This window comes from Oryzias latipes, chromosome 6, assembly GCF_053564925.1.
Source record: "Oryzias latipes strain Hd-rR chromosome 6, Olatipes_Hd-rR_3.1".
NCBI classification, from domain to species: domain Eukaryota; kingdom Metazoa; phylum Chordata; class Actinopteri; order Beloniformes; family Adrianichthyidae; genus Oryzias; species Oryzias latipes.
The window spans coordinates 24208331-24233467 of record NC_136242.1 but is presented as its reverse complement, the minus strand read 5'-3'; the positions used below and the strand labels follow the sequence as shown (position 1 = coordinate 24233467).

The window sequence follows — 25137 nt, the reverse complement described above, 5'->3', positions numbered from 1 at the left end:
CTCCTGCTCCCTCTGTCTCCCAGGGGGGGTCATAGCAGTGCTTGATTCTGACTCATGCATGGGGTACGCAGTGTGCATTTAGATCTGTGCGTGGATGTGAAAATAACCGTGTGTGGTGGTGGGGGGGTGTTGTGACGTCCGCAGAGTCCAGTGAACAAGAGGACAAGAGCACAGATGCCTCTGGGGAGGTTGCTGCGGAAGGGTCCAACCAGACCCCTGCATCTGCTGAGCCTCCCACTGAAGGGGAGGAGGCCCCGAAATCTCCCTCCAAATCCCCCACCAAAGTCCCCGATGCGGACGAAGAGGAGCTGGGTCCTCTGCCTGACAACTGGGAGATGGCGTACACAGAGAAGGGAGAAGTTTACTTTATAGAGTACGGGACAATTCCCTCTTTCCTTACTGCAATCAGCTTCCACATTGCTGTAAAATATTGTTTTTAATTCAAATTGATCCTAATTTTTAAACCCTACGATAAAACCCATTCATCAGTTTTCTATAAAAAATTGCTAAAATTGCTTTTTCGTCCGTTTTATTTTCTACTTTTGTTCTAATTTTGTTTAGTTTAAGTCTATCTTTCATAACTAAGCAAAATTACTTTTATTATAAATTTGAAAAAATCAAATCAAATCAAATATAAATCCAAATTGATCATAACCTCAAGAATTGGGAGTTAAATTTCACATTGCGCTAATTATATGAGCATAAAGAACATCCATAAAAGCGTATTTCAATGCCATTCCCATTCCGATTTTCGTATTCTCCATCCTTTGATCTAGTCCAAAAGCATTCCCAGTGGTCTTTTAATTAGGATTATGCCGTTTCTAGGCAAAATTTAAAATCCAGTCGTTTCCCAGGACATTGTTTTTGCAAAGCAGCAGTTCATTAGAAATTTGTCTCTATGTTGTGGGCGGGACAGTTCGAGTGCACCAACCCCGTCTCCCTGCCCCTACCAATTGGTGAGAGCTCGAAGAATGGAGCTTGTGGCCCGCTGAGCTTATTTTCGACGTCACAAATACGCTCTCTTTCAAACGGCAATTTATTACGTGCTCCTGATTCACAGCTATTTCAATAAAGAAATGCGTACAAATGTAATTTTTAGCTGCCACAAGAACGTGTTAAAAACACCAAAAACAGGGTTTTCATCAGAGTAGGTCTTTAAGCAATAGTTTACACAATGCTGGTTTAGTTTTTGATTAGTTGATGTGACTAATGTGAGTTTGCTAATCGGACAAGACACAAATGCAAACGTTTGCCCTTTTCTCTCACCCTCACTAATTACGGTAGGTCTGAGGGGCTAATTAGTGGATTAATGGCTGTTTAGTTTACCTCAAAAATCTCTTGGTTTCTTTTTTTTTTCTCCTTTCCACACATGCAACAACACTTCAAGAAAAACTATTGGTGTTATTTTGCTCCGTCTCTTTCCTTTGTCCTCTCTGTCAGTCTCCTTCTGACCTCTGTCTGCACCTTTCCTCCTCTTATCGCCTCCATCCACACGTCTCCTTCTTCTTCTGCAGTCACAACACCAAAACTACGTCATGGCTTGATCCACGCTTGGCGAAGAAGGCAAAGCCACCAGAGGAATGCAGGGAAGACGGTAAGTCTGGGCTCTGCCTTTCATCTCCCAGAAGCTTTCATTTATCTTCTTCCAAGTCGAAGTTGTGTTTGGGAATTTGTAGGAGTGTGTTTTCTCTGCTTTTCCTGCTCTTCTTGCACCTGTTGTGTGTTGTAAACTCACTGCTTTAGTGTGTTTTCTTTTCTGAAAGATTATCAGTAGTTTAAAGCCATTAGGTGTTTCCCTTAGTACAAGATTTGCATGTAATTTAAAGGCTGCATCACACAGCCACTATGTACATGTTGTGCAATCTCTGCGGATGAAATATCGTTCTTTTGTGATAAATGCGTGATATATGTAATTCATATGTGTTCCTGGTTGAGATTTATGCAGTTTGTGCTTATTTCATGTAGTTTATACACAATTATTATGTAGACCTTATGCAATTTTACATGATTTCTGCGAGATGCATACACAAATGTGTGGCTTTCCACGACCTTTCCATGTATGTCTAACAGACTTTTCAAACATGTAGCACCAATGTATAACTTTTATTTGGTGTATACGGCACATATATCACGTTCAAAATTACAGAAGTGATGCACAAAGCATTAATGAATTGCATAATCACACAATGTGCATGTTCTACGTTGATTTACCTGTTCTTTGCGTGGTTCATTTGTACTTCCTCTGTGGTTTAAACGTGCTTCATCTGTGATACATCTGTGAAAAATTAATGTAAAGACCACAACTATTCGCACTTTTTCCACGTATATTTACTTATGACCAATTTGCAACCGTGTAAAATGTTCGTAGTTCATGTGTGACATGGCCTTAAAGTCCTCCTCCGATGAAAATCATGTTTTTTTAGTTTTTAACAAGTACTTGGTACATTTTTCTTATGAAAGAGAACAAATGTAATAAGAAATCATTTAATATTTGTTTTTTTGAGTATTTCTCCTTTTAAATCGGTGTCCATCAAACTGTCGCAAAGACGCTCGGTTTGAGCAAGCTCCATGATCTGCCCCCTTCAGCGTGCACAAGCTGGAAACATTTTGTTAAAAAAAATATATATATATATATATATATATATATATATATATATATATATATATATATATATATATATATATATATATATATATATATATATATAGTCATAGGGGAACTTTAAAGCAAATTGGAAATTGAGTATTTACCTTAAAGTTTAAAGAAATGTTAAGATTATAAATTGTGTTTGACATAAGCACCTGGAAACACAACATCAGCCCAACAGATACGTTACAAAATATTTTAACACATTAGTTAGCCTTTCAGAATAAAATAGATTAAACTTTTATCATTAGTGTGATTTTTCACAAATCCTGTAAGAATCTAAAATGGTTTATGGTTTTCTACTTTTTTTACTGATTGTTATCGTGAAAATGTGGAATAAAAAAAAAATACTTTTTTCCTTGAGCTACTGGGTGTTTCAATCCTTTGCAAACATTAATCAGATAGAGATAAAAAGTCTCTGGATTTTCAAATGGGAAATGTGGAGCAGCACTTTTCAGTTTTTTCATCTGCTAAAAACTAGATAGTTAAAAAAGAACACGGACTTGAAAAGAAGAAAACTGCAGTTCTTGAAAGGCAACCTGATGTTTCAATTAAATGCTGAAGAAAATTATCTACAGGCTTTTCCTGACACCTAAATTCTGAACTTTTTTTTTAATTAAGTGACTTGTCAAAATGATATTTAAGTTTAATGCTTTGTATTATTAAGTCATCTGCGAGTGGATGCATTAGTTGGCGCAGAGCAGCCAGCTCGTAGCTTCTACATCACATCTTTTTCTAACTGCATTTTTCGTCTTCTCCTATTTCAAAAGGATTTGAATATAGAAATACTCAGAAAGACAGTTTAAACCTTATTTTAATTATATATATGTCCTCCATTATGAGAACAATGCTTCCAGAATATATTACAAACTCCAAAAGCACAATTTTCCTTGGAGTAGATCTTTAAAAAATCAAAAAATAACTCTAAACATTAGTTATTCTATATTTCAAAAACAGGGTGATATTGAAAAAATAGTCTTTTCTTTCTTTCTTTCTGTCTGTGTTGACTTGTCTTCCTCTCTTTTTGTGTGTCTTCGTCTCTGCGGGGCTGCAGTCTTTGGAGCAACTTAATGCTTTACGCAGCCTCTGCTGGCAGAGGATTTTAAATCAAAGGCTCTTCTGGGAACATTTGTGAAATCCCCTTGATGACACATCACTTCCTCTTGCTGCACCTTTGAATTCACATCTCCTAAAAAAGCTACCAGAAAACATTCCTCAGATGTAACACCAGACGGGATGACAGAGGGGTAGTTACTGGTCTCTTTTCAGCACCTATTCAGGCTTTGTTCACTTGTGTCACCCTGTTGCCCTGTGGCTTTTGCTAGCTTGTGTCTGTTCTCCAATGTTTACATCTAAATATTATTTTAACGCCATTTTTAGCTATAAAAGGATCATGCTAATGAGTGTTTAGCTTTAAAATAATCTAAAACGCACAGATGGAAAGATGTGAAATGATTACGCTAGAAAAAGAGATGAAATAATGAAAGCGGGCAGGAAACATCAGGAAGAAGTGGTGCTCCTCTGAACTTCCCCTCTCCCTAAAGGGTGTCTGAATCTCACAGCCCCAGGCAGGCGAGAGATATTCAGATTTACTTTCATCAGCTGCTTGTTTGCTTCCTCCGTCTTATTATTCCCTTTCTTTTGGTTCCATCTGAAGCTTGTCAGGACTTTTTTTTCTTTTACTTCAATTTACATTCCATATTACAAGCCACCACATCTTTTTCCCTTACTCAGCTATTGCACCCAAGCTAAATTATAAGTGATGATAAGATGGGGTTTTTTTGTGTCTGTATAACCTTCTTTTTCTCTGAATGGTAAAGCTGGCTCACTGCTGAAAACTTGTCACAACAGATGTGGTATTTTTGTCATCTTTTTCTTACTGTCTCTTGTTGTGTCAGACAAGCCTGTGTTTTGAAACAGTGACAGAGCAGGGCAGGATTCAAAAGATGGCAGGAGCTGGGTACAGTTCAGCTTTTAAAATTCAGCTCCTTTATCAGTTCTAGAGCTCTGGCGCTTCTTACATAAACGTGCTGTGTGGGGGCCAGCGTCACTATCTGTAAACATTCCACTCATGGAAAGAGAAGCAGATAGAAAATATAAAATCACAGAATGAGACCAAAGGACGAGAATTATGAAGCAAATGAAAACGATTTTTTTTTTAAAAGGATACCATGTTTATGATCTCTCTGCAAATACATAGTTTTCGTTATACGGTACTTTACTTTATTGTTATGAATACTTTACAATTATAAAAGCAGATAGTGTTTAAATGTGTTAAAATATTATAAAAAGTTGGACAAAAAATGTATGGTATTGGCTTTGAAGTACTTGTATTTTTCTGCTAAGTTTTTTTTTTATTTTCGGATTTAGCATCCTAAAGCATTGAGCTGAAACTGTAGACGAGGTCCACCTAAATATAAGGTTGCATTTTAGTTAGGAACAGATAAACCAGAGATCCTAACAAGTCCTTTTTTGCAAGTCCAAGTCAAATCCGAAGTCTTTACATTTAACTTCAGGTTAAGTCTTTTGTCAAAAATTCAAGTCAAATGTCAGGAGTTTGTCTGGAACAAGTCTTAAGACTTGTTGAAATTGAAATCCAACTTTATTTTTTCAGCACTTTTCCTGCCAAAGAGCACTTCAAATTGCTTTACATAATAAAAAATAAAGCGAGAAATAGATGAAGAAATATTTTCTTGTCCCAGTTGAAAAGTATTGTAAAGTAACATTTTCGACAAGAATATCCTGGAGCTGAAAAAGAAGAATCAACATATGAACATTGTTCTCAAGTCCCAAACCTCAAGTCGAGTCCCCCAATGTGAGCTGAACCAACAAAGCGTCAGTGTGGCGTTCAGTTCATCAAACCAAAATGCAAAGGAGTTTCCCTTTTATTACAAAATTATTTCTTGGTTTAATTATAGATTTTTGATTGTACAGTTGCTTTACATTCATTTTTTTACACATTTTATTGAAGGTTTCATTTTTTCCAAACAGTTATCAATTCCTCTAATTGTTTTAATGACTCCCACATCAAACCCCATAAGCTGAGGCCACATCCATGTGTTGCATAGTGAAATATTATTAAATGTAGTTAGAAAACAAACCTGTTTTCCACACATTTAGTATTACATCACAAAAATGAAAATATATGCATATATTTTGGTTCTAGTGGCTTTAATTTTGTTTTTTGTTAATTTGCAAATGATAGCCCGCTAGTATGCTGCTTAACCAACAAACCCTGTAGCGTGGCTTTAGGTTATTTTAGTCCATAAACATAATTGCTCAAGTTTGTTTCATTTTTTAAAACCTTAAAAAACAAGAAGTTAGCAGATACACAACACTTAAAGCAGTAAAAGAAGCAAAAGAAACAGTTTGATTAGTTTGTTATAACTAAGTTATTTTCAAAGTTTTGTTAAATGATAAAACAGTACATTCACAAACACTGACCTTATATATCATATAAGGTCAGTCTTGTAAGGTCTTGTAAGGTGTTATATTCTGTGCTAATAAGCTACTGTTGCTACGGTTACCTGCTGCTTCAATAAATAAACGTGTAGTATTCCATTTTGTTATTATGGTTTACAGGAAAAATTGTATTTTCAAACTATTTCCCAACACTATTGGCCAACAAACAGCTTATCAAAATATTCTTTGCTAAAGATTTGCTCTACAAGGAAATGTAAATTCTTGCCTCAAGGTTGAATATCTTTTGAGTTCACAGTTAGTTTTACATATGCATGTTTTTCTTTGTGTTAAAAAACTTTTTATTTGTTTTTTTTAAAACCCTTCAGGCTTGTTTTCAACCAACATAAAAAAATTCCTGTGCAAGTAATGTAGAGATATTTACTTGATTTAGTCTGTGGCTGCCAGAACCGGAGGAGGAGGATTCATCAAAAACAGGAATCACCATTAGATTTTATGTCAAGAACACAGAAACAAGTATCATGACGTACAGGTGGTTCTCTTAAAACTCAAACCTTTTCTGATGCAGGTAGGCAAATTTGATTTTGGGTCAGAAGTTGACAAGTTCAGTCTGTCCAGCAAGCTGGCACTGAGCAGCTGTTTAACACACAACTATCCAAACTTGGCAAATGTACTCGTATGAAAGCATAAAAACCCACAAACACGCTCTGTGTTTTTCAGCAGTGGGAAAATAGAGACAAGACGGCCCTCAGCTTAGACAAGAAAAAGAGACTTTCACTGGTGGTTTCCATGGAAACTGTCTCCCATTTTACTTTAGGGAGAGAGCAAGCGGCTAGTAGATGAGTTAGGCTGACATTTAAGGTGGTTCATGTGCAGGGTGGGAGGGAATTTAAGGTTGCCTAAAGTGTGAATCCATCTGACTCTCCCACAGCACAGATGAGACGAGTCATTCCAGGTAACCACTGTGCAGCGTAAGCGGTCTGAGAAGAGGATGCTCCAGAGAGACTCATAATTGTGCACCATTTTCACCTTGGGCCTGGACACTGAGCATGCTCAGCAGTCACAAGCACGCTAACAGACATTAATTTTATCTTTGTCACAGATATGTTCATTTAAAGGGTTACAATATCATTACTACTGGTGCCCTGCTTTAAAAAAACTACTACAAGAAAACAAAAATGGTTTCTCATTGAGGAATAAAATATGTATGCATCGCTGCTAATTATATTAACTACAATTATTTTGCTTCCAGTTAAATTAAGCAAGTCTAGAGTGCTTTTTATTTATGCATATTTATTATTTTGACAGGGACTTTGCACATTGAAAAACATCTCTGTAAATGCTAAAGAGTTAGCCAAAAGTCTTATTTTTCCATCTGTCGTCACTGGACAGTGATAAATGCATCTCCCTGAAAACAAAGTGAAATTAACGGCATAAAAATGAATGAGAATTAGAGGTACATATCAACATCATAAAAGGGTAAAAATACTGTGTAAATAAAAATAATTAATAGAAACATTATTAACAGGTGAAAAATAGGAAATATGTCCAAAGTCCAAAGGTCTGGCTCGTGGGCCAAATGTGGCCCATGTTTGAATTTCCAACTGGCTGGCTCCTTTCCTAAAATCAGTAATATGCGGCCCTCAGCACTTATTTAAAAACTGTGTATATTTCGTCATTGTGGTTGGCCAAATTACATTTTCATATTAAAAATCATAGGACACTTTTTTTTATAACTTTATTCAAAACATTTACACGACATACAGTAAAGAACAATAAACGGCACATCAGTTTTTCAAAGAAACGTCAGGGGGGGTTACAAAAGTTAAAAACAACAAAATAAAAATAACATTATGTTATTCTGTAAAGCTGAGACAGATTTTGTTGGTACTGGAAGAAAAAAGTAGAGGCCCTACCTGCTAGACATGCTATCTACGACAAGCTAACTAAGAATGAACGGTGTGAAAACTTGACAAATTGACAGGCATTGGGATAAGAACATATGTAGATGTATTTTTTTCTTTTGGAAGAAATTAAAAGAATGACAATGTGTGATAATGTTCATTAAATAATTCATTTAAATTTAATGTGTAATGAAGATTAAACTGAATGGTTGGCCCTCACACATTTCCGCTTCACCAAATCTGGCCCTCCTTGCAAAAACACCCCTTGATTGAGTAAATAATCGGTCACTAAAATATGTAATGAGATGAGAAATGTTGCAGATTATTCCATCCGAGGCTGTCATCACAAGCTGCTGTCTGGTTTAATTTGTGATCTTTGTGTCCATTTAGAGTTGATAAGACAGGGTTTATGGAAAACTATAGTCTTGTTTTGAGCTCATGCAGGGTTGTTCTTTAAATGAAAAGACGTCTTAGTTTGGCATCAAACCCTCCCTTCAGACAGATGCAACAGCCAGCACATGCTCAGACACCCCCGTTCCCATTCTCACTCACCTCCCTTTCTTCTCACCAGCAAGGTTGTCAGTTCTTGTACGCGTCTCTGCATTTGTGTGTGCGGGTACTTACGTTTTAGTAACAGGCCTCAGGTCAAAGCAAGTCCGTGATGACGGATTCTTGGTGTGTTTGTCCTATTTTTCTGTGTACATGCTGGTCATATGTTTTATGATTCTTGTGTTAACTTTTAATGCATTTTCTTGTCTTCTGTGGGGGAGAGTGTATTCCTCTAAATGCCAAAGCAGCTTAAATGTTGAGATTCATGCAAACTGAGCTCATTAGAGTGCTGTGTTTACGGTGTGTGGGAATTTCAAAGTACATCTAAAGCACAGAGCAGACAGTTCAGGAATTTTAGCTGTGCCTTGACCCAATTCCTTTACAATGAAGGCAGGAAAGATAAATCAACAAAGGGATAGATGAAGTGGGCCGGATGCAGACCAGAGGTGGGAGGGGAGGAGACAATTAGCGCAAAAGCCATCCAATGCAAAAGCAAGTGGGTGTGTACAGGAAGCAAGCAACCAGAAGGAATTAGGTATTTGGAAGGTATTTGCCCTTGAAGGATTTGTGTGTGTGCAATAAAAGGAAGACAAGGAATGAAAGAGAGGGCAGGATGTTTTTCTTTTTCATTCATTGAACTGACGTTTTTGTTGTGTTTGCTGTCTCCACAAAACAGCCACAGCGGCACATCCAAGTGTTGTCTGTCTATTAAAAAGCCGCTTTGGGAATGTCTAGCTGTGAGCCCTGAGATTCATGTCGTCTCCCTTCGGTGGTTCAATTTAGTGTCACTTTCCCTCTTCTTTCAATATAAGCTGACTGACTTTCCCTTTTTCTGTTCCTCTTCTCCCTCTCAGAGCTCCCTTATGGATGGGAGAAGATAGATGATCCTATCTATGGCAGCTACTATGTGGAGTAAGTTTATTTTGAAAGGAATCATTCTACTGCTCCAAGAAATACATTGGTTTGGCTTTTTGTTGAGCTTTACGACACATTTATTTGGTAAATCTTTCTGTGTTTCTGTGTTATATAGCATGAGCTCATCCTGACACATTTAGACCTGTTAAGTAGAAAAGGTGTTAGTTTCATTTTTCTTTCACCAGGTCTGATAATAGTCTTTTTTTTTCTTTTCTTTTTTAAATAGTTGTTGAATTATCTTTTTTTTAACTCAAATCACATGAATGTGTAAAGACACATATTTTCAAAAATACTAGCTTGATTATCTCTATTTTTTCTTTAACCCATAAGAATCCATATCCATTTTTGCTTAAAGGAAATTATGTGGAAGAAACTATAGACCCAGTGGACCACAGAACACATTTGTGATGTTTTTCTGTTATACTGGTGTCACCGTTGGTTCCTATGAGTAAAAAAAAAAAAAATAACACTTAATTTGGATGCTCACATTGTAAATTCATCGCTTGGGTATCTTATTTCCTATACTCATTCAAACATTTTTTTCTTTATTTTGACATTGAATTTAGGTGTGTAAAAGTTGAATTTCAGAACTCAGAAACTAAACACTTGTTAAATTACTTTTTTATGTTTTGTTGGATTAAATATCTTTTGGCAGCAGTTATTGCTCAAATACAATCTTTCTAAAACAGATTTACAGAGGTTTTGGACTGTGAATATGGGAATGGCAATCCAAACCCCAACCAGAAAGGTTTCAGCTCTTTCAGATATTTTGAAAGTTTAAGAAAGTGATTTCACTAGCATTAAAACCTAGACTTATATACACTACTAAATAGGGCTTCACAATATGAGGCAAACTCGCTATTTGCCATGTTAGTGATCAATATTGCAATGACGATATAACTTGTGATACATGAACAAAAAGAAAAACAACCAAAAAAAACAGATTCCATTTCACTGCTGCAGTTTGATTTTAAAAGAGTCAACATAACTTAAAAGACAAGCCAAATGACCCTAGTCTACATAGGAGGCAAACATCTAACATAAGAGGGCTCCATCTGATTGGTCAACAACGTGAAGGGGTCCATCCAATTGGATAAATGGATGTGTTTGATTCGTTAAATATTCCAAGCTGCCATAATTTCTTTTTAGCACAATTAAGGTATGCACAAAAAAACGTTGAATTTTTTTTTGATTTTGCGATATGCGTATGGCACTGTTTGATATCGCAATACCGATGAATGAGCGATTTGTTGTGTGGGCCTATTTCTAAGAGATATTTTTTGGAATATAGTTTTTAACCATGGTCACAGAAATCCCTCCAAGCTTCAAGTTCTAAGTCAATTTTTGGGGATCACTGGTTCATTTGAAACAAGAGTGGATTTTTCTTCTTTCTTTCACTGGTCTGTTTTTGACTTTCCCACTTTTTATACAAAAGTTATTACTGAAGAAGAAAACTGGCTTATTAAAAATTACCTTCGTTTTATTTTTTAATGGTTTTTTGGGGGGAAAAACAGCTTTTGGTTTAACTATAGCAGAGATGAAATCTTTAAACATGTCTTCAAAATTTGGAATCCTGCACTGTTTTTACAGTCACATTAATCGAAGAACTCAGTTCGAGAATCCCGTCCTGGAAGCCAAGAGACGATTGGAACAACAGAGACAGATGCAGAGCCAGGGCCTTTCTGCTTTACCTTTACCCACAATATATAGAGGTATGATTCAATGATACAGGATATCACAGTATAGTGTTTAGGGTTGAAATGAAAGCAACTGACACCTGAGTTGCTCTGAATCTCCCAGTGGTCTAATCCATGCATGCAGATGGCGCACTTTGACTCAGCTGATAAGAGAAATGTTTGTTGAATTCTCATAATTTCTGCCATTATCTGTCAAAATTAAATATTAAAAATATAAAAAGACTTACACAAAACTCTCTTTTTTCTTCATTAAAACACAGAGAAACCGTTATTTACGAGAGACCCAACCCAGCTGAAGGGCACCTTCCTGTCGACAGCCCTGCAGAAGAGCAACATGGGATTTGGATTTACAATTATTGGGGGCGATGAGCCCGATGAGTTCCTGCAAGTGAAAAGTGTAATACCAGATGGACCTGCTGCTCAGGATGGGAAAATGGACACGGGTAATTATGTATACCATCCCATCTTAACAACTGGCTTAGAAATAAATTGATGGTTAAATAAACCGCAAGCTGTCTCCGCTTCCAGAGTTGATCGTGTAATTTTCTTGTTTACAGAAATGTTTAAGTGACGCCTTATTATTCTAACACCTTAGCATTATGTACCCTAATTTGCAGCTACAAATTTTATAATAGAGACTTTTTTCTCAGGATTTTACTGGATGATGTAATTTTTTTTTGGGATGCTTTTTCTAAATGAACTGACTTCTTTTCACTGTTTCTGATGTTCCATTGAAAAATTATGATTACAATTGTGAAAATATTGACCACACAATTTAATACTCTCATTAATATGATTGATTAATTGATCACCTTGGATTCACAGAAGTGTAAGTACAGTGTGACACCCTTAAGCATGGCGATACATTTTGTCTTTGCGTCAATTTTCTTACCACATTATTCAGTCTGAGATAAGGTCTTCCTTTCTATAATGAACGTGATGGAATAGACAGAAAAACACTTTTACAGCTGTTTTTCTTATTCGCCCTATTTATAAACCCTAAATGCAGTTTGCAGGGGTCACTGCAGACTCTGTATGTACTACGGATGTAACGATTCACTTTCTCCACGTTCAAACCTCAATTTTTGGTTCAAGATATGATTTGTGTATTACAAGACAGCAACAAAACTAAAAAGTCAGAAAGAATCCTCATTCTATTTTGACAACAGAGTAACATTGAAGAAAAAACTTTACAGTTTCAGTGTGTGGATGTGTTTGTATGGGTGACTGGGAGTAGACAGCCCTCTATGAAGGCAGTAAAGCACTATAAATGTACACATTATTTACCATTTTGAATTTAGTACAATGCTTGTGTTTGACACTGTCAACGTGAATATGTTAGCATGTAGTAGAAAGGCAATGAATCACTTTCCCTGCAGTTTGGTTTAAGGGTGTAACACATGTTTTGATTGTCAATCCAAAATTGTGACCTCCCAGTACCTCCTAGATTGGATTGAAAACTGAACCGTATGTTACACCACTGAACCAAATCCTGGGGAAAGTGAATCGTTGCATCCCTAAAAGGTACTTATTGTTTCTATGGTCCTAACTACTCCAAGGGGTTGTGGGTTGTGTTTTTTTAAGATGTTACATTCAGACGATGTCTTCAGAAATATTGTTGCTTTATTTTTAATAGTTTTTTATTTTATTTTAAATTGTTATTAGGAAATGGTTTTGATTTATTCAGTTCTACCAACCATCTAGACTGGAACAAATATGGTGCGCTTCATACAATGAATACCCGTCACCTTTTGACAATGTGACCTGAGACAGTTTTACTCTGAAAAAAAAACAACAAAACTTTAGTTTCCATTCAGCTGACACAACTGTCTTACTCTGACAATCATAGAAGTCTTATAGTTGCTAAAGTATCGAATTAAGTCCCTATTTCCAAATTTATATATATATACTGTATATTTTACATTTCTTGGAATCTCCAAAGAGTTATTTCTTCATTCCTCCAAGATGTAAATGTGGTGTTAATGTTTTTTCTGTCTGTAGTCTAAACTTTAGTGCCTGTTATGGTTTGAGCTGAAGTTTGCTGTCTGTCTTAATTACCTCTGAGCGTATTTAGATTGTTTTGTCTACTATAACTGTTCATCTCAGTGAGGGATCTGGTTCTCCAAGTCTTGTCTGAGTAGGAATTTGTCTACTTTTAGCTCCATATTTTTAGCTCCATCTTTTTATGTCCTTTCTTCAAACTATCACCTTCCTTTTTTATCTGAATTTAATCTCTTTCTACTTTATTTCCATTTCTCAGTGTCTCTCTAACTAACCTATCAATCATCTAACACTTCTGTTGTTTTCATTTTATTTCTTTGGCCCTCCTAAGTTTGCTATTTTTCACCCCTTCATCCCCCTTTCTTCACCCCATCAGCCGTTCGCTTGCTCTCTTTTCTGGTTTCTCTCCTCTATTTGCTCCTCTTCACTCGGTGACATTGGCAGAGCTGCTCACGCACAAACACGCCTTTGCACACAGACAGACGCTCCCTGCCCGGGATTAGTTGGCCTGTGAGAGCTGCATTTCTCTCAGGGATCGTATGTATGCTGTACATGTGTGCTTGATGTGTCTGCGGCAGAGAGAGGTGAAAAGAAAAAAGCATGTGAAGTAGCAGAGTTGGTCACGGAGCTCCGACTTTAAAGATGAAATCCATTACTTTCTGCAGGCTGGAGCTGTAGGTAAGTGTCTCGTGTTGTTTCACCTCATTACTTGTAATGCTGTGGGGAAAAAAACATGCATATAACACTTTCTGGAGTCAGATAGCACGCGTGCCTGCTGGTGAAATCCAGATAGGAAATACAAGACCATAAAACACAGCACATCTGCTTTTCAGCTAGTAAAAGAGAAAGATGTCACACATGAGTTAAAGCTCCAGTCTGAGAAAACGCCACAGAGGCATTTGAATAGCTTAAGATTTTATAAGGTTTGTGTGGATGTCAGTTTGCAGCAGATGGTTGTCATTTCCACCCAGACCTTAGCTGTCCCCCTCACACACACCTCTCACAGATCCCCAGGAGTGGCAGGCAGCTGATATTATGTTCCAGTGTGACACTTGAGCGTGACACTGTGCTCCTTCTGTGTTGCTGCAGCTTGTTCTGATTCCATTGAGGTTTAATGGCAGCAGGCTGTGAAAATGACTATTTCTGTGGTGTGTTATGCTGAAACAATTTGACCTGATCATTTTGCAAGGAATTGCAACTAAAACTGCTCTTCTTTTCTCTTTTAAGGGGACGTTATTGTCTACATTAACGACATCTGTGTGCTTGGCACCACGCACGCCGATGTGGTGAAGCTTTTCCAGTCTGTTCCGATCGGACAGAGCGTGACTCTGGTGCTCTGCAGGGGATACCCTCTGCCTTTTGACCCCGAGGACCCAAGTGGCGCAGCAAGCTCCTCTTTGACACCCATCGGCCTAGAACACCGCCCCATGGTGGTTAACGGTCGCTACGACCCGTACCTGGAGTACCTGTCCCTGAGTTCCCAGCTTCCTGCTCAAGCTCTGGCCGGGGTCTCGCACCCTGGGGACACACATCTGGATGGATCGTCCCTTCCACCCACCACACCTGGCTCTGCTCCGGCACTCACGCCTCACAACGATAACGTCTCAATAGCCTCCTCCGGGACTGTAGGTGTTGCCGGGGCAACAGCGCAAGGGGCAGAGCTGCTAACTGTTACCATGGTGAAAGGCGCTGAAGGATTCGGGTTCACGATTGCCGACAGTCCCACTGGTCAGCGAGTTAAACAGGTGACGCTTCCGATCCCTTCACTCACTTAGTCAGCAAAAAAAAATCAAGAAATTCTTCAGACGTGCTACATTGTTTGTTCTGGTTAGATTTCTGGATTTTAAAGTTTTCTGCCAAGACTGGCATCACCGTGCCTTTTAAAATAAAGGTAGGACAGATAAAACCATAAAATAATAAGTCAACCGAGTTAAAAAAAGACATCTTATCTCAGTTAATTCAAATTTGTACATAAGGTACCTTAACCTATTGTACCTTAATTTATTTTTACCAATAGAAAAAATGTCACTAATGGTTCTGCTTTCAAGCAGATGCTAAATTAAGGTAACTTTGAAGCAGAAGTGCCAAAGGCCTATTGATGTGTATTTGCATCAATAGGGCTGAAGGGGTTAAAAAATGTTTCTGCAGAAATGCAAGGACATAAAAAATACACCAAAAAACGTATCACAACAAATGAATACAACGAGGTATAAAAACAATAAGAAGTTATAAAAACCACAAACATGAACACATCAGGCTATGCTGCTGGTGTATTTTCTTTTGAGCTTATAAAATAATTAATGTCAACCTTTGATAAAAAGAAGGAACCAACAATCAAATTGCAGCATGAGTTCATTACTATAAATGCTGTTCCCTATTACTGCTGCTTTTAAAAAGAAAATGTTATTCATTTGATGTTTGATGCTTTGAAACCAGTTTTTCTGTAACATTTCAGGAGATGGCAGTTCCAGTCAGCTGATGGCAGATGAGAAATGTAACCTACACCTGTGTTGTTATTACTAAAACGAGCCATTTACCAGCAATAACCTCAGGTCACTTTGACATGTTTCACCATTAACTGTGTATAGCGTGGGTAAAATAATTGGTTTGTAAAGTGCAACTAGTGTTTGTACATCTGAAGGGGAGGAAATTTGCTCGCCGCATTTGATGCATCCCAAAGGAGAACTGCAGTTGGAGCTGGCCTCAGAAAAACATTTGGTGCTTTAACCCCACGAATCAACCTTTGATGTAAGAGGATAGAGGATGCGACAGAAAGGTCTAATGGAGTGACAGTGCGTGTGTTTTTGTGGCGTAGGTGCTGGAGCCTGGCTCGCAAGCAGCATCCGGGTTGATTGAGGGAGACCTGATCCTGGAGGTGAACCAGCAGCCAGTGGCGGCAGCTGGACATGGACGCGTGGTGGAGCTCCTCAAAGAGTGTCCTGTGGGAGCAGAGGCAACTCTCCTCATACAAAGAGTGGGAACAGGTGAGACAGAACCAGGCTTTATCCCTTCTCATGAGCTACTTATTGATATGGAGAATGGTTTTATGCACACTACAGTGGTTGCTCGCTATACCTTTTACAACCTCTGTGTTTAGCTGTTTTTTTTAGGTGAGGGGTTTGACAGCATGTAAACATCTATGATAGTTATAAAAAATAAAGCTGGCCACTTTGCAGATTTCACCTATCGCAGGTTGATTTTAGAACGTAAGTCAAGCCGCAGACGAGGGACCACTGCGCATTGTTTTTACTGATGATTCAGAAGAGCTCCAGATGAACTTGTTTGACACCAAACAAAACCATTTAAATATACAATTTCCAGCTTTGATTGACTGAACCTTTTCTCTCACTTTATTTAACAATAAAAGTCAGATTTGAATTGCTGCTGTACATTTAATCATAAAGGAAGATGGTGTTAGATTTAAAGAAAGGTACAGATTGATTTAACCTCTGGATGAAAGTAAATTGGCTTGTGAATGAGAGTTACGAGTAAGGTGTCAGAGTGCATCTTCAACTCCAGCTGCAGCTTTGCAAAAGAGAAGTCAAGCAGAGCTGACGATGAGAGCTCAGAGAGTAAAATGGATTTTGATTAGGATCATTTTGAAAACTGTCTATTTTTGAATATATATTTAAATCTCAGCAGCTCTTCATTCAGATTTCATTCAAGTCTCTTGAGGAGATTTTGTTTTGCAGTATCTGTATGTGTTCACAACGGAATTGTTTTCCTTTGAGCAAAACTGGACACATTCATGAGGAAAAACACGCAAAGCTTAAATGTATTTTGTACACTACAAAGTCATGATGGTCAACTTTTTTGCTTAGAAAGGTTTTTATTTTACATGACCATACATGACCATTGATACATGTACAAAATACATGCATTTTGTACATGTATTTTTTTGGTCTGGTTAGATATGCCTTTTTAATTTATCACTGACAAAGCCCCAGTTTAGCAGAATGAACTGCTGTGGTTATATGACACAAAATGTGACGCCTGTGCATGTGGACGGCAGATCTTAAGAGGTTAAAGTGTAACATACAGAATATTAAACCAAAATAGAAATATTGTAGGGGAAGCAGTGGGTAGGTTTTGTCTCTGTGTGACAAAAAGTGGGTTTCTGTCAGTGTTTTCCTGAAGTTTGTGTTGTGTGTATTTATGCTTTAAGGTACTGATGGGTTTTATAAAGCTCTGTGAGAAGAGAAACCTTTTGCTGTCAAAAAAGTGTTCCAATCCCAAAAAAGCCACCCTTCTTTAAAATACATAAAATCATATCACATGTAATTTTAAATAGCGCCTTTTAAGACACATAAGTTGTGATTTAAAAATGGATTCAAAGTCTGTTCCATTTATTAGGTGACACTCATGTACCTGAAACGCACTGTAGGATACTAGATGGTGATATCGAACTTGCAAACAAGCTGAGTGATGTTTTGTTTTACACACACAGACCAGGGTTTTACAGATTAGGAAAATCAAAACTACTGTTAGGCTTTTATGATTGTAAAAAAAAAAAAAGCATGAAACAAACAAAATGCCCTTTTTGCGATTACAAATTCAGCATTTATTTCCACATTAATGTTGATAGAAGTATTTCTGCATAATGAAGAGTATTTCTTTATGACTTTTTAACATTTCAACTGTGATTCCTCCGAACTTCAACTTCAGACTAACATTTTATTCTGAAGTTGAGTTTGGCTAGATGTGCTCTTATAAGCTAGTAAAGTTTAAATTCTTCCACAATAACTGTTTAAAGTAATAAATCCCATTTCTTATCAACTTTTAATATATTTAAATGATTTTAACCTATCTGAATGCGAAAGAGAGACACAAAAACACATTTGTTGAAATAGAATTGAGTTTATTGTGAAGATTTTGCTGACGGTGCTGGAAAAAAGATGGAATGTGACCCTGTTCCTTCTTCTTCGGTTTCCTGCATTCTTTTGTCACCCGTGAGCAAATTGAGTTGCACTATGCAAGCTTTATTTGTTTGACATGTGCACTTGAACTGATTTCCCAAAAGATACTCATGCCACAGGTCAAAATTTGACTTGATAATTTCCTGAGGCTGCTCATACCACAGAGCTCAGAAAAGACACGTGTTTAATGACACAACCTCTGAACACACCGATGCTCAACCTGCTGGATGAACGTGGTTCTAAAGTCTTCACGTCCACATTGTTAACTTGTCTTGTTGCTAAGATTTTATCACATCAGTTAAAAGGTGTTTTGATTTGCTCTTATTTGCATTACTCTCGCTGTGGGTCGTATTTAATCAAGGATGAAAGTAATCAGCCTAATATGCATCTCAGGTCTAATTTATTTATGCGTGACAGGAGTAATTATTGAGACTTTAAAAGCCATCAGAGATATCCGTGTTTATTTGAACCTGAAACATGAGACGGAATGCATGAAAGAAATAAAGGAGGGAGTTGTGCCATTTCTTAAATCTTTAGCTTACGAACTAAAGATTTATTATTAGTGGTGCGGTGTCAAACTGTTGTTTCTTAGACTGAAGACAGAAATTCACAGTGTGCAGTTTGCATGTGTAGGTAAATGCATGAACAGCTGAGGTCAAATTTTAATCCACTTGAGCATCTTTTGACCAACCAGAGCTGGCATCTGCCCTCTAGTGGCAAACCTCAAATATAGATACTTATGACAGATGAGGTGTTTACAAATAAAAGACAATAAATAAAGATGAACTGTAATATAATAGTGTTTGGTTAAAATCTAAAGACATACAGCTTTGTCTTTTTTATCAAGTGCCTGAAAAAACAGCCTCATCATCATCAGGCTGACACTGCAGGTGCCTGAGCTTCTCTTGATGTCTCTGCAGGGTGAGCGAAGTGTTTACAGAGATTCAGATGTCAGAAATGTTCGTTAATCGATGAATCAGTCAGGAGTATGCTGACCACAGTATTTCAGATGTGTGATGGAGCTGTTGCTTTCTGTAGCTCAGACTGTGTTAGACATGTGTGTCTGTCAGACTGTTTAACGTAGTGGAGGCACTCTGCCATAGTTCTGGTGGCGCTCACAGCTCCGTCCCCTGACATTCCAGTTTGAAGCAGAGCCAGCCACAACTCCCAGACATTTTGTGGCACCAATGAGGATTCAGACCAACCTGGAGAAGAGGAGCATGTCGAGCTCTGTGAGCCAATCAAGCAGATCTGAAGGCCATCCAGAACTCAGCGGGTTAGTCTGTGAGGCTGGTCTGCCAGACAGCTTGACCACTGAGTTGTAAGAGAGGCCGCATGAAGCCTCTCTAAAAGTCATTCATTTGTAATTCATCAGCATGCGCACAAGTGCATCCAACACGTACACCGGTGAATTGTATTAGCATTTAAATTAAGCTGACATGCGTCTGTGAGTAAGACGATCCTCTTTAATATAGACAATTGCCTTGCAGCTCGCACTCAATTCTTTCTGTGGGTCATTAAGGAAAGTTTCCTGAGAATGAGTTATTAGAATTCCTTATAGGCCTCCCTGAAGGCCTGTACTCCCTGCAGAATGTGGTTATTAGTCCCAGCCTCCCGCAGAGCCCCCCCTCTGCTGCTGCCACTGTGCTGAATCATTTCAGCACCACGGATAGTGCTCGTTAAACTCCTATTGATGTTTATGGCATCCATACATGACAGCATTTTTTTATCCATTTTCCTCATCTGCTTTATCTTTCCTCCACATGTGGCAGATACTGATTATGTTTAATTCAAAATGGGAAAAGGATTGTAGGCAGCCAAGTGTCTGTGATTGAGCAAAGGAGCACGACTGAGGTTGAGATGGCGAAGAGCAAAACCTGCAGTTGTGTGTGATTCTCTGTAGATCTGCCATTCTTCTTGGCTTCTAGGTGCCCTGGCTTTCTTCTTTCAAATAAATAACAAGCAGATGAAGCTGCAAATGAATCCCATGAATAAATGCCTGTGCTCTCTGTCCTTTCTCAGGAAATCTCATGAAATGAATAAATATACAAGAAATCCCAAAAGGATTTTTGCACAGATACACAATTTTCAAATGTTTTGTTGAACTTATTAGATTTGTTCAAAAGAAAGGATTTTCTATGTGTATTTGTGGGTTTCCAATCACGTGTGCAGACTCAAACTGCATGTATGTACTATGTTGCTGTGCTTTGATGTAGAAACCCAGGGGAGCAATCCTGATGAGCCTCCTGTTCCCATATCGTTCCTCTGGTCTCAGTAAAGCAGAAGACAAACTGGAAAATGTGTGTGTGGTGTATTTGCCACTATTGCCTTCAGCTAATGATGTAAATATGTTGTAAACAAACGCAACAACCAAAACCATTATGAAGAGTTATAGAAAGAGAAAGGCTGTAAAAGAAACCTATAACCTTGACATTATGGCCCTTCTTTTACAAGGAAGTAGTAGTTGACCCACCTATACAGATAGATATGTGCATGCATGGATGCGTGTCATTTTTGTTTTTAAACTTCATTTATCTGTCTCTCTTAGGTCACATATCTCCGTGGAAAGCCTCCAAACAGGTATGGGAACTCAAACAAATTTACCGTTGTGTTATTTAGGCACCTCTGGAGTTTCGCATAATTGATACAGTTCTTACTCAGAGTAACAATGAAACTCACACTCTGTACCACACTTTTGTTAAAATGTTCTGAAACCTCCAGAATCATTTTTTCAATGAGGGGAGGTAAATAAAACTTCCAAATTCTTGCCATTTAGTGTCATTTTTGTTTGAAAATTTAGATAAAAAGGGAACTAACCTTGAACATAAGATGTGAACAATTGCTTGAAATGAAGTCTCCCTTTACTGTAGATGTTTAGCATTGCAAAGATGATAGTTTAGATCATTTACTTTATACTCACTCTTGGTTTTTCAAGTTGTTTATTGATTTATTGCTCAGTGAATCTAAAGCCATCGTCAAACATAATCTTTATGGGTCAGTCTATTTGATAATTTCTGGCTTTTGAGATGGACAAAAGTAAATTCCAAGGCCATTTATTCTTAATATGAAGCAGGTAAAGGAAAAAAATTGGGGGTTTAAAAGAGGCTTTTTCAGGAGCTCAGTTAAAAAACAAACTAAAATACTTGCATTTAGGGTCCTTAATTGTCATGCCACACTGGTTTTATATGTTTCTGTCTTTATCTGCTTCTGACTTGTTTGGGGTTTTATGTTTATGTGTTTTTAATGCATCAGTGTAACTGTAACTTAAAAGAAGTTAGTGTTTTTTAGTGGAAATGACTTAATCCTTTTTAAGGAGAGGATACATAGTGAGAAAAGTGGGCATGACTGCCCTGCAACTCTGATAACAAGTACAGGAAAACTTCTGGAAATCTTTGCTAAAATTAGTCATAGATGGTTGATTGATGACCTTTTCATCATTTTCTGAATTTTTACATCAAAGTAAACATTAAACCAAGAAAATATCTGATTGAATACAGACTTTGCTGATTATTATTTTCTCTGTGGGCTTTTGCTTTAACCACAAATTTAAAAGTCATACTTTTATTTATCCATTGACATTAAATATGATCTTTTTAATACACAATTTGTGAACAAAATCAGGTTTCTGGTATGCAGTTTATTCATTTCAAGGAGATTTAAGTTCTCCGTTTATCTTTTTGTCTTTAACATTTTGATTAAAAAAACATTGAAGGACGGAAAATTTCAGGTATTTTTTTCCAGATTTATATTATAGTTTTACTTTAAGGGTTATGTTTCAACAAACACCTATAAGGCCGCAGAAAAACTCAGAGTTCTGAAAATGTGTATAACTCAAATAAAACAACAAGATTTATAGGTTTATGTCACTAAAAACAAGCATTACTACTGTTGTCTTTCTAGTTGCCTGATCATTGGGACCCACACGGCAGTCCGCAGGCAAATCTATCTGGACCCGTCTTACCGCCTGGCACGCCCTTTCCAAACCAGCCACAACACCGTACGTCTGTGCCTGACTCCACTGAAGGCTTTGACCTCAACAAACCCGACCCTTATGATCTTTACGAGAAGTCCAGAGCTATCTACGAGAGCAGGCGTGAGTGCTGCTCCTCTGTCCCCATTCAGAACATATTCAAAGAAAATGTGTGTTTACTGCCCGTCTCTCTGGATCAGGTCCAGAGTACGAGGAGGTGGAGGTACATCTGCTGAGGGAGAAGACGGGGTTCGGCTTTCGCATCCTGGGGGGAGACGAGGCGGTGCAGGCTGTGAGTCCGGACGCCCGTGACAAGGCTCGTATGGGACGGGCTGGACCACGCACATATTTAAACACATGCACCACCCTCATCTGACCTGTGCTCATCCTCATCTTACACAGTTCATCCAGACTTAGGCAGACGCACTGTTGATTACTCTCCTCCTCTAACCCCCCCATACCTCCCACACTGCTAGTTTGTCTACTTTAAGAGTTTTAGGAAGCTTAATTTCACCCAAGGTAGTTGGATTCATCAGCCTCAGTCTCATCCTCTTCACCTTCATCTGCTCTGCTAATATCGATTGTCTTTGAACAGATTGTTATTGGCGCTATAATAGAGAACACCCCCGCTGAGCGCGATGGGAGGCTTCAACCAGGGGACGAACTCATTTCCGTGGATAAAAATGTGGTTGCTGGGAAACCACACAAATATGTAATTGACTTGATGCACGCCGCCGCTCGCAACGGTCAAGTCAGCTTGACTGTTAGAAGGAGAGTGCAGATGCCTGGTAAGGACTCCTTCCGTTTTTTGCTAGCATTTGTTTTTACTCTATCGGGGTAGAGAACAGGCAAAACATTTAACTGGTATCAAGTGCATTTTTATATTGATGCTTTTGCGTTGAGAGGGAGCATGTGGTTACACTGTCGAGACAACAGAGAGCTTGGCTTGAACCACCTGCCTCTAATGGAGTTTAAAAACTGCACACATGAGGCAGAACAAGAAGTTTTTTCCACAACTTATATCTTTAACTGGATTATTTAAAGATGTTAAGAGTTCATTTCTAATCTGGTTGTGTTAAAAAGTGGCATTTCGACAGCCGCCTCCCCCCATGGCATCTTTTCTGCAGGGGAACCTTGTCCGGTAAATGGCCGCAGCCCCGGCTCTGTTTCAACGCAGCACAGCTCTCCCCGGAGCGATGCGGCCTCGGCCGCCGGACCCAACGCAGCCTCTGTCCCTGTCACCGCCGTGGCCCCGGAAGGGTCCGCTCTGCAAACCAGCGATGTGGTTATCCACCGCAAGGAGAATGAAGGCTTTGGCTTCGTCATCATCAGCTCTCTGAACAGGCCGGAGAACCCAACCGTCATCAGTGAGTTTGCAAAAAAATAAAGCCATAAGACGTTTTTTTCCTAAACACACTGATGACCTCATATGCTGAGGTTTGATATAAAACCATGTCAGCATTGACAGTTTAACAGAATCAGGAGGATATTTTGTATTTGATTACCCTGTCCAGTAACCTCCAAAGATCTGGACAATTAATTTGTCCTGTAACAACTTTCTTTTAGCTCAGACTGATTTTCCTCAAACGTCATGTTTGTTTAGGATTCAAAGAGTTTTGAAAATCCTAAATGTAACCTTAATATCAATTAACTCATTGACTCGTTAAATTTTTTAAAACACTTGTGTACTGTCAAAGTGCCCCAAAAACTCAAATCACACATTGGTACATCATAAAAACACTTATATAAATATACACACATCAGTATAACACATAAACAATACTAAAACCGAGATAACAATAAAAGAGCAGGAATAAAATGTAGAAAATGCTGCATTTTTGTGTGCTTAGGAGACACTGGAGAGGTCCATAAAACCAATCACATAAAAAAGCACAAAAATAATAATAATAAAAGCCAAATGAAAGATTCAAATGCAATAAGAAATTAAACTGAAGTAATAAACTATTTTACTCTAAAAAAAAACAGAGATAAAATGCCCATATGAATCAACTAAAACTGTTAAGTAGTGAAATAAAAGAAAAAGTAATTTTTCAGATTTTGGTTAGGTTTTTTGTGTTTTTTTATATTATAAGAAGCAACTATTTTTATTTATTGCGTGTTTAAAACAACTTATAAACAAAAAATGTTTTTTTTTTCATATTTAAATAATTTGAGCAGAAAAGTACCTTCCTCTTACATCTGAACATTTACTTCTCTGTTTCACAGTCACGACTTGTTAGATCCCCTAAAAGAATAAAAGTGTAAAATATCAGTGCTTGGTTTGCTCAGTTTTGCTTGTTATTGTCCACCTCAAGCTGTGCCCCATAAAATCGGCCGCATCATTGAGGGAAGCCCCGCGGACAGATGTGGGAGGCTGAAGGTGGGTAACCGGATCCTGGCCGTAAATGGACAGTCCATCATCAACATGCCCCACGCAGACATCGTCAAGCTCATTAAAGATGCTGGACTAACCGTCACACTGCACATCATTCCAGAGGAGGGTACGTGTTCACCTGTGCTAAACTAAAGCAGATGTTTTGCTATTAGTGGGCTTTTGTAAAATTGTTTATGTCTTAAACATCCTTCAAATGGCACATAAATGTTGACGTCGCCTTCTCACAGCTGCACTTTCAAAGAAACTCTGTCCCTTTTGACCACAGGTTCCCATTCTGGACCCAGCTCAGAGAAACAGAGTCCCATGATCCAGAAACACAGCCCACAGACTCAGCCCAGTCTTGTAGCCCAGCCAGGCCAAGGAGGTACCCATCCAGGCCAAGTGGTTCTTCAGCCAAGCCAAACAGCCGCTCAGCCAGGTCAAGTGCTGTCCCAGCCTGGCCAGACACCAGCTCAGACAAATCAAATAGTGAGTGGTCCTCCACCAGCAGCCGCCCAGCCAGCACCAGCTGGGACCCAGCAGAGCCCGGTCAGCCAGCCTTCTGGACTTCCCCCACAGCTCTACCTTCACGACGGCAGGTGAGTTTCCCCCTGAGACGGTCGAGATAAGAAGCTACAACGGTTTTGTACAACCTTTCATCTCGCTACTTAGCCAGTTCATAAGAAACTCCAGACAGTTCAGTCCCTGTCCAACTCTCAGTCTCAAGCTGGCCTCGTTGCATAA

At 38.4% G+C, this 25137-nt stretch overlaps 1 protein-coding gene across 15 annotated transcripts in view; it reads left to right on the top strand.

Annotated features, from left to right (window-relative positions):
* magi2b (membrane associated guanylate kinase, WW and PDZ domain containing 2b) overlaps positions 1 to 25137 on the top strand; it is a 93510-nt gene that overhangs the window by 62165 nt on the left and 6208 nt on the right. For 8 of the 15 annotated variants that reach the window (XM_011476266.4, XM_011476270.4, XM_020703672.3 and 5 more), the window contains exons 5-18: positions 145 to 373; positions 1515 to 1594; positions 9375 to 9432; positions 11026 to 11147; positions 11393 to 11575; positions 14361 to 14878; positions 15949 to 16117; positions 20598 to 20629; positions 21950 to 22142; positions 22220 to 22335; positions 22615 to 22807; positions 23117 to 23386; positions 24335 to 24520; positions 24680 to 24992. In XM_011476266.4, the coding sequence (XP_011474568.1) occupies positions 145 to 373; positions 1515 to 1594; positions 9375 to 9432; positions 11026 to 11147; positions 11393 to 11575; positions 14361 to 14878; positions 15949 to 16117; positions 20598 to 20629; positions 21950 to 22142; positions 22220 to 22335; positions 22615 to 22807; positions 23117 to 23386; positions 24335 to 24520; positions 24680 to 24992 (2662 nt within the window). The remainder of the gene's footprint in view (positions 1 to 144; positions 374 to 1514; positions 1595 to 9374; positions 9433 to 11025; positions 11148 to 11392; positions 11576 to 14360; positions 14879 to 15948; positions 16118 to 20597; positions 20630 to 21949; positions 22143 to 22219; positions 22336 to 22614; positions 22808 to 23116; positions 23387 to 24334; positions 24521 to 24679; positions 24993 to 25137) is intronic. The other 7 variants (XM_011476267.4, XM_078948876.1, XM_078948875.1 and 4 more) reach the window with 3 other exon arrangements.